The following is a 13,873-nucleotide window of genomic DNA, read 5'->3' as shown; positions in this document are numbered from 1 at the left end:
CAAAAAGTTCAAAAGTTTTTTTTTTTTTTTTTAAAATAATATGGTTTGTATTTTTTAGATCGTTTTAATATGCTGATATCAAAAATAATTTTTAAAAAATAAAAAAACATCATTAACATATATTTCGGTACAAAAAATTATTTGAAAATCAACCATTATCCTATTGCCAAACACACTCTAAGTTTATAGTGGCTTGATTATGGATAGTTAAGTCTCGTAGTTGCTTGGTTTATTCCTTACTGCGGAGAAGATATAGAAAATTATTGTTAAGGATGGGGGTTAGGGTTTGAGGTGATGGTTGTCGAGGTGGGGTGGTGGTGTTCTTTAGCAAAGAAGGAGGGCAGTTGCTAACATGAGCCAATGGTGGAGATGAGGCATTCTTAAATGATGGTTGTTGGGGCCGATGGCACTGTTCAAGAGAGGAGGACGAATTTTGATTGGATTTGGTTTCTTAGGATAATGGATTTTAATCCCATTTAATATAATGATTTCAGTTATAAATGCCATTTGGATTAAAAATAATAATCATAACATAAGTCAAATGCTAAATATATAATATTTTTTACATTTTATTTGGGTGATGATTAATGGCAGTAAACATGACTATAATAAATAATATAAATTAAAATTAAGTATATAAACAGTTGATCAAATTATTTACACGCTCAAAGTAGAAAATATTTTTAATGATTTATATAGAAAAAACAAGTGATTTGTCCGGACCAAGAGACAGATTTCCCAAACAAGAAAGAATTATTACACATTAGATTCCATTTGTAATTAAAAGAATTCATTTGTCGTGCTTATTTTCAGGACAGATGTTTTGCCTTTACCTTGTAAAACTCCCATGAAAATCATGATGATAATCACAACTTCGGCATTTTTTGTGCCCTAGTTGCTTTTCTTTTGCGATAAAGGCGGTGCCATAATTGTCTTCTCTTTCTCACTCTTGGTCTTTCTTTGACACCTCACAGCTTTCCTCTTTCAGTTTTGAGAACCAATGCAATTTCAGCTCCATAATTGTTTTCTTGTACTTTTCCCTAGGTGCTTACTTTCCTTCCAGGCCTCTCTATGGACTAGGCAATGTATATTTCAAACCGCATTTTGTGCGGACGTTTGCGTGTTTTCCATAGCTTCGTTGCTTTTTAGTATTTAAAAAAAAATTAAAGATTTTTTTTTTTAAATTATTTTTTATACATATTTTTATATTATTTTAATATGTTAATATTAAAATAAATTTTAAAAAATATTATTTCAATATATTTTTAAATAATTTAAAAAAAAATAATAATCGTTATCACAATATTAAATAGGATCTTAATTAGTATTTTGTTTTATTTTTGGAATTTCTTCAGTATATATTATATATTGTGACTTGTATAAAATATTAATTTTGGAATATGGTGCATTGTGTTGTTTGAAAATATTTTTTAATTAAAAATATATTAAAATAATAGTTTTTTAATTTTTATATAAATATATCAAAATTATCAAAAGTACTTCTAAAAATATTAATTTGGTCTTTTAAAATTGTTTTTAAACAGTGTGATGACAAAGATAACCTTAAAACGAAAAAAATGAACTAGCATCTACGGGTTTTATTGTCATTTTCGTTTTCTAAGCACAAGTAAATTAGTTAACAACACTTTAAATCAAAAAAATTGAAACATCCTTGCTTGGGTTTTTTCCTGTCTTTTACTCTTGGTTTCCATTTGTTTTGTTTGTTTTTTTTTATTTACTTTTGATTGATTTCATCCTCGGTTAAATTTAATTTTCATATTAGATTATTCTTTTTGATTTTTTAAAACCCTTTTACTAATTGTATTTTGTTTTTTATTTCATTTATCAACATTTAATTTTAATTAATTTAATATTAAATTTGGTCCCTATTTTTTTAAATCTTTCTTATTGTTTTTTTTTTTTAATTTCATCCCTTGATATTTTTTTTGGTTGAATTTTTATTTTTTATACCTTTTATAGGGTTAGTCTTAACCTTATAATCAAGCTCATGAGTTTCAAATGTTAACACGAGTTAATTTTGGTATTTTTTAGATTATTTTATAAAATTTATTTATTTTTAATTTTATCTTTTAACATTTGAGTTTTTTAAAATTTATTTTAATTTTTTTTGTGTGGGTTATCTCAATCCTATGTTCATGCTGGTAAAGTTAGCATCTTAACTAGAGTTGATTTAATTTTTTTTGTATTATTTTTTTTTTAAAATTAATTTTTTAAAATTTTATCACTGAATATTTTTTTATTAAAACTTTTAAATCTTTGTTTAATTGGATTTGCCTTTTCCTATTTTTTACTGGTTGCCTTTTCTCCTAAATTTTAATTCTATTCTTATTACTAGTTGATTTTTCATCCATGACGTGAGGCTGGCCACTTCTACTTTAAAATAATAATCATAAAATAAATAAATTGGATTGGCAGTTCTTGGAACAAGTCAGAAGCCAGATTCTTATAACTGTAGTGAATATTATAAATATTGATTCAAGAATTATTTTCCAAATATCTAGCTAGTTTTAGGGGTTTGATTGCAAGAGGGCAAAAAAACTAATTTTAGACAATTAAAAATTCATCAAAACAACTGCAGATTAAATCACAGATATTAAAAATGAATAATGGTAATTGGTAATCCATTAGGAAAACGTCAATAACCTAAAAGAAAAGTGTAATGTTTTGAAATTTATAAGATAGGATATTACAACAAAGCCCTTGGAGGCTTAAAGAGAGGGTATAAATGATTGAAGGGTAGTGTGGTAATTGACCAATAATTGATAAATATAAATAGGAAGTAAAAAAAAAAAAAAAAGGGAAAGTGTGATCTGAAATATTCAGAAACGTGAGAGAGAAGGGAGAAAGAAGAAGAAGAGAAAAGAAGGGAAAATAAGGGGAAAAAGGAAGGGATTTGGAGGAAATAAGTGGAAAAGGTAAGATTTAGGTTGTTTAATATGTATAATATGTTAATTCAACTTTAATTTCAGTTTGGTCCTCCATTTGATAAAAGTTACATTTTGGCCCTAAAAATATGGAAAAATTCCAGATTAGTCCCTAGCTGTAATATTAGCTTTTGCAGATTAGTTGATGAATAATTAAGGGTTACTTAGTGAATTATTACCAATTTTATTAGTTGTTTTTATTATGGATTAGATTTCGGGAAAACCGTTAGATTTTGGGTTTTTGAGAAAATTGACTAGTTAGTTCAAAAACATATAGGGTTACGGAATACACCCTTAGTTAAGTGTATTAAATAGGTTAAATGTTCTTTCGAGTCGTTCTTGAATATGTCTCCTTTGTATTCAGATAATCCTGATATTCTACCGACGGGACGTCAGTAGGATTTTCTTCAGTGTCTGCTTTTGGCTTCTGTTTGCTTTTGAGTCAGGTGAGTGGATAATTTTCCATATGCATGAGAAATAGTATAAATATTTGATTTGTTAATATGAATTGGATCATGCTTCTTGATAATATATATTGATTATTATCCTTGTTATGATAAAGCATGATCAATTATTGAATCTGATTTCTTGATATGAACCAATATGATTTGACTTCTGAATTGATAGCTCCTCATTTGATGGATGTCATGAGTTGAGCTTTGAGATATGAATATGTTTGTTTGATTATGATTATGAACCTATGGTATGTCAGTCAGAATACCCATGCTAACAGGGTAGTGTTAGTCTTTGTGCACATCGTATCTGAACCCTAGTTGGTCGGGGGAGTCACCAACCTGTGTGGACTGATCATCCCACAGTACGGAGCCTCATGCTCATTGCATTTTGATTTTCTGACGAGTTCTACCATATGATATTCTTGTTATGGCCTATTTGATAAACCTTCGTATAAGAACTAAAGCCATACTTGTGTATATATTTCTCATTGCTATATTACCTCGTATGTGTATATTGAACGTTATCTACTCACTGAGTTGTTGAACTCACCCTCTCATTATTTATCCTTTTCAGGCTTATAGCTTGATAGCAGGTTACTTTTGTTGAACCTTCCGAACCTGCCTTTTGGTTGTAATTTGTACCTTCCTTTTGTGTCAAGTTAGTGCTCCAAAACTATGAAATTATTAACTCTTGTATTAAGACAATCGAATTATATTATGAAGTTGTTTGTTGTTAATTATGCGTTAAACTCTGATTGAGTTGTTTAAAAGATTGTATGTAAGTTTGGGTTCGCATAGGTTTGGAACCTTGGAGGGGAACCTTGCCTATGTGCCGGTCATGGATCCGGGATTCGGGTCGTGACAAACTTGGTATCAGAGCTTTAGGTTAAAGAAACAATAATATAATTAATTTCATAATAAGTGGAGCATTAGGATCCGTATTGTCTTGTTTGTTGTTTTTGAAATTTTAAATTCTCATCAAGTATGTCTTCTTCCTTGTGATAGATATGCTATCCTAAAATTATGTGATAATCATCATGCTATTGTTCTAGCATGACTTAAGTGCTCTCACTTTTATTTTAGGAAATGCCGAGGAATAAATGAATAACTGATACTATTAAAGTAAATGATAATAAAGATGATGTCCATATTGTGAAGTTTAGAAATGCAAGGTATAGAAGGTGGGGAAATACACCCACACCTAAACATATTCGTATTGTTTGCTCTTTTGAAGCAAAAATATTATTTAATATGGGTGCAACTCATTCGTTTGTGTCCCCATATTTTGCCATGAGGTTAGATAAACAACCAACCTTGTTAAAATCCCCCATTTCAGTCTCCACTCCCTTGGATGAGTTAATATTAGTAAAGTATGTGTACCTGGATTGTGAAATAGAGATTGGAGATAAGATCTTTATGGGAGACTTAAATGTCTTAGATATGGTTGATTTTGATGTGATTTTAGGAATGGATTGGTTGGCGAAACATAGGGCTTCAGTAAATTGTTGGGGTAAGAAAATAATGTTTGATCTAGATCAAGAAGTTGGGTTGGTATTTCAAGGAGATAAGATTGGGTCTCCATCAATTATGTTGTCGGCTATCTCGAGGAAAATGGCCCGAAAAGGGGTACAGTGCTACCTAGCATATATAGTGGATGTAGAGAAAGAAGTTCCCCAGTTAGAGGAAGTCCCTATAGTAAGAGAGTTTATCGATGTATTTCCTGATGACTTACCTGGATTGCCTCCGTATAGGGAGATTGAGTTTTGTATTGATTTGGTTCCGGGCACTGAACCAATATCAATGGCACCATATAGAATGGCGCCAGCAGAATTGAGAGAGTTAAAGGAGCAGCTGCAGGATTTATTGGATAAAAAGTTCATCCGACCAAGTGTGTCCCTTTGGGGAGCTCCGGTGTTGTTTGTGAAGAAGAAAGATGGGTCATTGAGGTTGTGTATAGATTATAGGCAATTGAATCGGGTGACAGTTCAAAATAGATACCCACTCCCTCGTATAGATGATTTGTTTGATCAATTACAGGGAGCTCAATTCTTTTCTAAGATCGATCTTCGATCTGGGTATCATCAGTTGAGGATTAGGGAGGCAGACATTTCAAAGACAGCTTTTAGAACTCGGTATGGTCATTATGAGTTCTTAGTGATGTCTTTTGGGTTGACGAATGCACCAGCGGCTTTTATGGACTTGAGGAATAGAGTGTTTGGCCAATTTATTGATCGATTTGTGATAGTTTTTATTGATGATATTTTGGTGTATTCGAGGTCTAGAGAGGAGCATGAGCAGCATTTGAGAATGGTGCTTCAAACTCTGCGAGATCATCAATTGTATGGCAAGTTCTCAAAGAGTGAGTTTTGGTTGGAGAGTGTAGCATTTCTTGGGCATGTAGTGTCAAGGAATGGGATTGAGGTTGATCCTCAAAAGATTGAAGCAGTTAAGCAGTGGCTTAGGCCTACTTCGGTGACAGAGATTAGAAGTTTCTTAGGTTTGGCCGGCTACTATCGGAGGTTTGTGGAGAACTTTTCTCGAATTTCTGCACCATTGACTAAGTTAACGCAGAAAAATGTTAAGTTTCAGTGGTCTGAAGCTTGTGAGAAAAGTTTCTTAGAGTTGAAAGAAAGATTGACTACTTCGCCTATTCTAGCAGTACCATCAGGTTCTGGTGGTTACACAGTGTATTGTGATGCTTCGAGAGTGGGGTTAGGATGTGTTCTAATGCAACATGGCAAGGTTATTGCCTATGCTTCACGGCAGCTGAAGAAGCATGAACAGAACTATCCTACACATGATTTAGAGATGGCGGCTGTAATTTTTGCTTTGAAGATTTGGAGGCACTACTTGTATGGTGAAACTTGTGAGATCTTTACAGATCACAAGAGTTTGAAATACATCTTTCAGCAGAGGGATCTAAACCTGAGGCAGAGGAGATGGATGGAACTGCTGAAGGATTATGATTGTACCATACAATACCACCCGGGTAGGGCAAATGTAGTTGCCGATGCTTTGAGTAGAAAGTCATCAGGGAGCTTAGCTCATATTCAGGAAGTACGAAGACCTCTGATTAGGGAGCTGCATGAGTTAGTGGATGAAGGAGTCAGATTTGATCTTAGTGAAGCTGGAGCAATGATTGCTCATTTTCAGGTTAAGTCAGATTTGTTTGATAAGATAAAAGCAGCTCAGAAGAAAGATGATTCCCTACTCAGGATTCGAAATGAGGTTGAGCAGGGTAAAGCTGCAGGTTTTGTGATTGGTGATGATGATGTGCTGAGATATAGGGATAGGCTTTGTGTACCTGATGTTGATGATCTGAGGAGAGAATTGATGATAGAGGCACATCAGACAGTTTACACAATGCATCCAGGTTCCACCAAGATGTATAAAGATCTTAAGGTGTGTTATTGGTGGAATAGGATGAAGGCTGATGTAGCAGATTTTGTCTCTAGGTGTTTGACCTGTCAGAGGGTAAAGGGTGAACACCAGAAACCTCCTGGACTGTTGCAACCATTGTTGATTCCAGAATGAAAGTGGGAAAGAATCACAATGGACTTTGTGACAGGATTGCCTAGAAGTCAGGAGGGTTATGATTCGATATGGGTGATTGTTGACAGATTGACAAAATCAGCCCATTTTCTGCCAGTTAAGATTACTTATGGATATGCAAAGTTGGCAGAATTGTTTATTAGTGAGATTGTACGGTTGCATGGAGTGCCAATCTCGATAGTGTCTGATAGAGGTCCACAGTTTACATCGCGGTTTTGGGTGAAATTTCAAGAGGCTATGGGTACTAAGGTGCAGTTGAGTACAACTTTTCACCCTCAGACAGACGGTCAGTCTGAAAGGACTATTCAGACCTTGGAGGATATGTTAAGGGCTTGTGTTATGGATTTTGGAGTTGGTTGGAGTAAGTTCCTACCATTAGTGGAATTTGCTTACAACAACAGTTATCAGGCTAGCATAGAGATGGCACCTTATGAAGCTTTGTATGGCCGAAAGTGTAGATCACCGGTTTGTTGGTTTGAGGTTGGTGAGAAGAGGCTAATGGGACCAGAGTTGATTCAGATTACCTCAGAGAAGATTGAGGTAATTAGAAAGAAGCTTCAAACAGCTCAGAGTAGACAGAAAAGTTATGCGGATAGAAGAAGGCGTGACTTAGAGTTTTCAGTGGGTGATTGTGTGTTCTTAAAAGTATCACCGACAAAAGGAGTATTTAGGTTTGGGAAGAAAGGCAAGTTGAGTCCTCGATTCATTGGACCGTATGAGATTCTGGAGAGAGTTGGGGTAGTTGCTTATAGGTTAGCATTACCACCAAACTTGTCTGCTATTCATCCGGTATTTCATGTTTCCATGTTAAGGAAATATATGTCAGATCCATCACATGTATTAGAGGTTCATCCCATTGACTTGAGGGATGATATGGTTTATGAGGTGCAACCGGAAGCTATAGTTGACCGACAAGTGAGGAAGCTTAGGTCGAAGGACATAGCTTCAGTGAAAGTGAAATGGAAAGGCCATTCACGTGAGGAAGCGACATGGGAGCTCGAGGATAAGATGCGTGAGGAGTATCCTCATCTTTTCGATAATCTCGGTAAGTATTCAATCTTTTCTATTAAGTTTCGAGGACGAAACTTTTATAAGGTGGGGAGATTGTAATGTTTTGAAATTTATAAGATAGGATATTACAACAAAGCCCTTGGAGGCTTAAAGAGAGGGTATAAATGATTGAAGGGTAGTGTGGTAATTGACCAATAATTGATAAATAAAAATATGAAGTAAAAAAAAAAAAAAAGGGAAAGTGTGATCTGAAATATTCAGAAACGTGAGAGAGAAGGGAGAAAGAAGAAGAAGAGAAAAGAAGGGAAAATAAGGGGAGAAAGAAGAAGAAGAGAAAAAAAAAAGGAAGGGAAAAAAGGAAGGGATTTGGAGGAATAAGTGGAAAAGGTAAGATTTAGGTTGTTTAATATGTATAATATGTTAATTCAACTTTAATTTCAGTTTGGTCCTCCATTTGATAAAAGTTACATTTTGGCCCTAAAAATATGGAAAAATTCCAGATTAGTCCCTAGCTGTAATATTAGCTTTTGCAGATTAGTTGATGAATAATTAAGGGTTACTTAGTGAATTATTACCAATTTTATTAGTTGTTTTTATTATGGATTAGATTTCGGGAAAACCGTTAGATTTTGGGTTTTTGAGAAAATTGACTAGTTAGTTCAAAAACATATAGGGTTACGGAATACACCCTTAGTTAAGTGTATTAAATAGGTTAAATGTTCTTTCGAGTCGTTCTTGAATATGTCTCCTTTGTATTCAGATAATCCTGATATTCTACCGACGGGACGTCAGTAGGATTTTCTTCAGTGTCTGCTTTTGGCTTCTGTTTGCTTTTGAGTCAGGTGAGTGGATAATTTTCCATATGCATGAGAAATAGTATAAATATTTGATTTGTTAATATGAATTGGATCATGCTTCTTGATAATATATATTGATTATTATCCTTGTTATGATAAAGCATGATCAATTATTGAATCTGATTTCTTGATATGAACCAATATGATTTGACTTCTGAATTGATAGCTCCTCATTTGATGGATGTCATGAGTTGAGCTTTGAGATATGAATATGTTTGTTTGATTATGATTATGAACCTATGGTATGTCAGTCAGAATACCCATGCTAACAGGGTAGTGTTAGTCTTTGTGCACATCGTATCTGAACCCTAGTTGGTCGGGGGAGTCACCAACCTGTGTGGACTGATCATCCCACAGTACGGAGCCTCATGCTCATTGCATTTTGATTTTCTGACGAGTTCTACCATATGATATTCTTGTTATGGCCTATTTGATAAACCTTCGTATAAGAACTAAAGTCATACTTGTGTATATATTTCTCATTGCTATATTACCTCGTGTGTGTATATTGAACGTTATCTACTCACTAAGTTGTTGAACTCACCCTCTCATTATTTATCCTTTTCAGGCTTATAGCTTGATAGCAGGTTACTTTTGTTGAACCTTCCGAACCTGCCTTTTGGTTGTAATTTGTACCTTCCTTTTGTGTCAAGTTAGTGCTCCAAAACTATGAAATTATTAACTCTTGTATTAAGACAATCGAATTATATTATGAAGTTGTTTGTTGTTAATTATGCGTTACACTCTGATTGAGTTGTTTAAAAGATTGTATGTAAGTTTGGGTTCGCATAGGTTTGGAACCTTGGAGGGGAACCTTGCCTATGTGCCGGTCATGGATCCGGGATTCGGGTCGTGACAAAAAGCATATGGAAAGGGAAGATAAATAAAGAAATAGAAAACGAAATCTAATTCTCAATATTTGTTTCAACAAGCTTGAACCATTGGCTTGTCGGATTATCCTTGCACGTAGGATCATCTCCAACGCAGATGCACTTCTTGGTTACGATGTTTCCTGCAAACGGAGGCTCCAAGTGTAAGCACAGATATTCTCCCTTGTGATCTTTGGAAGCTAAGTGAAGTTTGCTGGCGGAGATTGGTTTCCAAGTGGTTTGTGAGCAGTCGGGGGTTAGGATTGGTGGCAGTCCATCGCCAATGGCTTTCAGGCACAGCCCAGTTCGCCTCAACTCAAGGGGACCTTCATGTCCGTTGTGGGTCCACCTAGTCAAGCCCTTGCAGTTGCCTGCACGAATCTGCCCGTCCATCCCTTCACCTACACAGGCACCACTTTGTGGATGGTACATGATGTAGCTCAGAGGAGCCGTTGATTTTGGATCTGCATGCCAGGATTTCTTTTCAAAAGAGTAGCAGATGACAGAGAAAAGAAGTATTTAGCAGAGGAAAGAACGTGTAATCAATCAAAAGTAGACATACCTAGAAGTGTTTGCTTAAGAAGCCCCAACCTCCTTTCAACTTCCGGGTTTTTTACACGATCCCAATCGATTTCCAGGACTCCGAAGTATTCCTCCATGTTAGTGACGTTTTCTCTAAGATAATAACTTCCTTGTAAGGCCCACAAGCCCCAATCCAAGTCTTTCTCAGCAGCCCAAGTCGAAAAACAACTCAAGAATCTATCATCACGAGCAGGCATTTGTTTCCTATCGATACCAAATTCACTAAAAAATAAAGGAACTGCATTCTCACCATCAGTAACAAAGGCAAGATTGTTGTTTAGTGATCCAATCTTATCTGCGCAAGCTTTATTTACTGATCCATCCACCCAGGGATTGCCCTTTCCACCCCATGAGTACGAATGTCCCTCGAAAATCAACTTATTATCAAAATTAGATTTTAAGGAATGACTCTTGAAGTATGTCAAGTCCGTGGCAAAATTTAAGCCTGAAGCAATCACGAGCACATCTGGATTGGCCTGGTGAACCTGTGCTGCTGCTTCCATGATGTAATGATCAAACCAGAGAGTCGCATTTTGATTCTTGCCGCGGGGTTCGTTGCGCAATCCAATGCTGATGAGCTACAATAACATGATTCATTGGTTAATTATCTAAATCTTGATGGCATTATCAAACCAAAAAGATCTTTTCTTTATATAAAAGATACAGAGAACCGTTTCCTCATCGCCTTCAAAAGATTTGAGCAAGGAATCAAGGAATTTGGAAAAGTTCATTTAGAATACCTGAGTTTTTCCCTTGAAGCGCTGGGCTACCATCTTGAGGCCTTCTATCCACTCCTCAGGATCAAAGTGGGGATCATTTGGGAAGCCATTTCCATCATCATTGCTGCAGCACCAAATTGGCTCGCTTATATGGTTATCAGCATCAATCATTAAACCATAAGACCCAAGAACATCAACAACAGCTTCATAGGCCTGAGGGACAGTCATTTTTAGCACAAAAGGGTTGTGCTTGATCACCCCAGCCTTAGCTTTCTTCAGGTTTAGACGATCAAAGGATTCCTCAATTGTAAGATTTGCATATCTAGTGAACATGTGTATAGAAAATGTGAAACGAATGCAATTGTAATTGTTCTTTACAATTTCAGATGCAATGAATGGCAAGGGTTGCTTGTCAAGACCTTCTGCCAACATTGGAAAAACATGGGCTGGCCAATTAGCACAGTGTAGCTTCACTCTCTCTCCTGTTCTTTCGTCAACAAGCCATCTACCTTGGGTTTTCAACGGAAGAGAATAACATGGGACTGCATAAAGAAAAAAGCTAAACAGGAGAAAGGCTTGAAAATTCTTGCCCAGCATCGTCATCGCTAAAACCCTCCAAAGCTCAACTACCAAAGAGAACCAGTATTATTTGTCTAATCACCTAGCACATTTATATACTAGCCAAGAGATAAGAACATTTGTTGATTTAAAACCAGATGGGATTCTAATCTGGATACATGACAGTTTTGAGCTCGTCCTCAGGCTATAAAAGACAGGCATCCACCAACCAATCAGAAAGCATTAAAAGCACACGGCTCCTTGATTACAAGTAGCTGCAAAGGTATATGCCAGCCTGCAAAACACATCAGTTAATTTCTTATTTGGATAGTTTTATCCACTCTTTCCATCGTACGGGTAAATAAGATGGAAAAACCAGAGAAATCCTCTTGTAATTAGATTTTGTGAGGATTTTGGATAGGAATTAGGTAACCGACTAGTTTGAAATTCGAAGCTTAGTTAGGTGGAATTAAGTTCGTTTTACAAGTAGTAATTTGGTGAATTATAATACAATTCTCTCCTTAATAATCGAGGGTCAAATTTGCATAACAAATTGGATTCCCAAAATAGCAGTCTAGTTACAGAAACGAGGAGCAAAACTAAAAGCATGCAGCATTGAAAAGTCATCGACACATGCCTTCAAGGATCCCACCTAAACAACAAATACCACTTCACACATTTCTCAACACAAGCTTGAACCATTGGCTTGTTGGATCATCCTTACAGTTACCGTGTGGCAACTCCCACGCCTTTTAAGCGACGTGTGGGCTGCTTTTTGTGGTGATGTTCGATACGTCGCGGTATCCCTTTATGTCTGAGCGGCCTGCGTGGCTAGAGGAGCTCTAATTTGGCATTTGTTTTTTTTTTTTTATTCTTTTCCATCTCCTCATGGATTTCTATATTTGATCCTCCAAATCCTTACATCAACCATTTAATTTGTTGTTCATTTATGTTTGATTTTTATTCTTTTTATTACAATTTATGTTATTTAGAATGATTTATAAAATTGTTAAAATTCTCAACTCCATTCCCCTTCAATTCTTTCAATGTTTAAATTTGGCTTCAAGGAGGAATCGATCCTCCCTACAAGTTCGAAGGACCTGTCTATTTGCGACAACCATTTATTTTTCCAATAGAGTATTTGAGAGGGGGCAACGCTACCCCACTCAACTCTATGTAGATTCGCCATCGCACATTTGTTAAAAGAAGCTCGAACCATTGGCTTGTTGAATCATGCTTGCAGTTAGGTTTATCTCATACATAGAAGCACTTCTTAGTGTATGTTTATTTTCTAAAAAGTAAATTTTTAAAAATTATTTTTTAAATATTTTTATATTTGTTTGCCATTAAAAAAGTTGATTAATGAAAAATACTTTCCAGTTCAAAAATATTTTTGACTTGGTTTCCAGGAAAGTGTTTTCCTGAAAAATTTAAACGGAAAACATTTTTTGTAAGTTGTAAAAAATTTAGAAATATAATATTATTTGCTGATTATATCAAATTTAAATCTCAAACTTTTGATTGCTATATATATATATATATTTTATTTTGAATATTTATTTTTTAATTTCACCTTTTAAAATTTAATTTTTATATTAACTTTGGTTCTTATTTTTATAATTGTTATTTGCTTTTCTCTTATCATTTTTTTTATTAAAATTTTTTATTTATCAAATTTGATCCTCATTCTTTTGATTGTTACTTATTTTATTTGAAATTATTTATGAAATGTTAATTATTATTATTTTAATTTCTTCATCTTTCATTTTGTTTTATTTTTTAGATTTGATCTCTATTATTTTAATTATTATTTATTTTATTTTAGATAATTTATGAAATTATATATTTTTTCAATTTCATTATCATTCAAATTTTTAATTTGTAAGATTTTTTCCTCATTATTTTAATAAACTTGAAAAAAAAATAAAACATTAATAAGTTATTTTCCAGCTCATTTTTTATGACATAACTAAACACTGGAAAGTGCTTTCCAACTTATTTTTCATTTCACTACTAAACATCAAAAAATAATTCATTTTTTTAGAATTTATTTTTTTAAAAAAATTACTTTTCAGCAAACTAGTGATAATTTTCTTGGAAGATTCAACGTGGAAGCACAAAAATGGATCCTCCCTTGTCATCTTCGGCAGCCGACTGAAGTTTAGAAAGTGAAGTCCAGCTGTCTGTGGGCTTAAGCAGTCAGTAGATAGAATTGGTGCAAGCCCATAGCCCGCAGCTTTGGGGCAAAAACCACCATTTCCGGCGACCATTTTCACACCTGTAGCAAACATGCCCTAAGCTGGAGGCAAATGTATTTGCTTCAGC

General features: G+C 34.7%; 1 protein-coding gene across 1 annotated transcript; it reads right to left on the bottom strand.

The window, feature by feature from the left end:
* Nucleotides 1-9,652: 9,652 nt before the first annotated feature.
* Nucleotides 9,653-11,733, bottom strand: LOC118033761 (glycosyl hydrolase 5 family protein). Its single transcript, XM_035038856.2, has 3 exons — nt 11,012-11,733; nt 10,252-10,849; nt 9,653-10,153 (listed from the first exon to the last, which is right to left on the bottom strand). Exons 1-3 carry the CDS (start codon nt 11,591-11,593, stop codon nt 9,726-9,728), a joined length of 1,608 nt encoding a protein of 535 aa, XP_034894747.1. The 5' UTR covers nt 11,594-11,733; the 3' UTR covers nt 9,653-9,725.
* Nucleotides 11,734-13,873: the final 2,140 nt, after the last annotated feature.

The sequence above is a fragment of the Populus alba genome, chromosome 1 (assembly GCF_005239225.2).
Source record: "Populus alba chromosome 1, ASM523922v2, whole genome shotgun sequence".
NCBI classification, from domain to species: Eukaryota; Viridiplantae; Streptophyta; class Magnoliopsida; order Malpighiales; family Salicaceae; genus Populus; species Populus alba.
The sequence above is the reverse complement of the archived record's forward strand: the minus strand, read 5'-3'. Positions and strand labels throughout refer to the sequence as shown.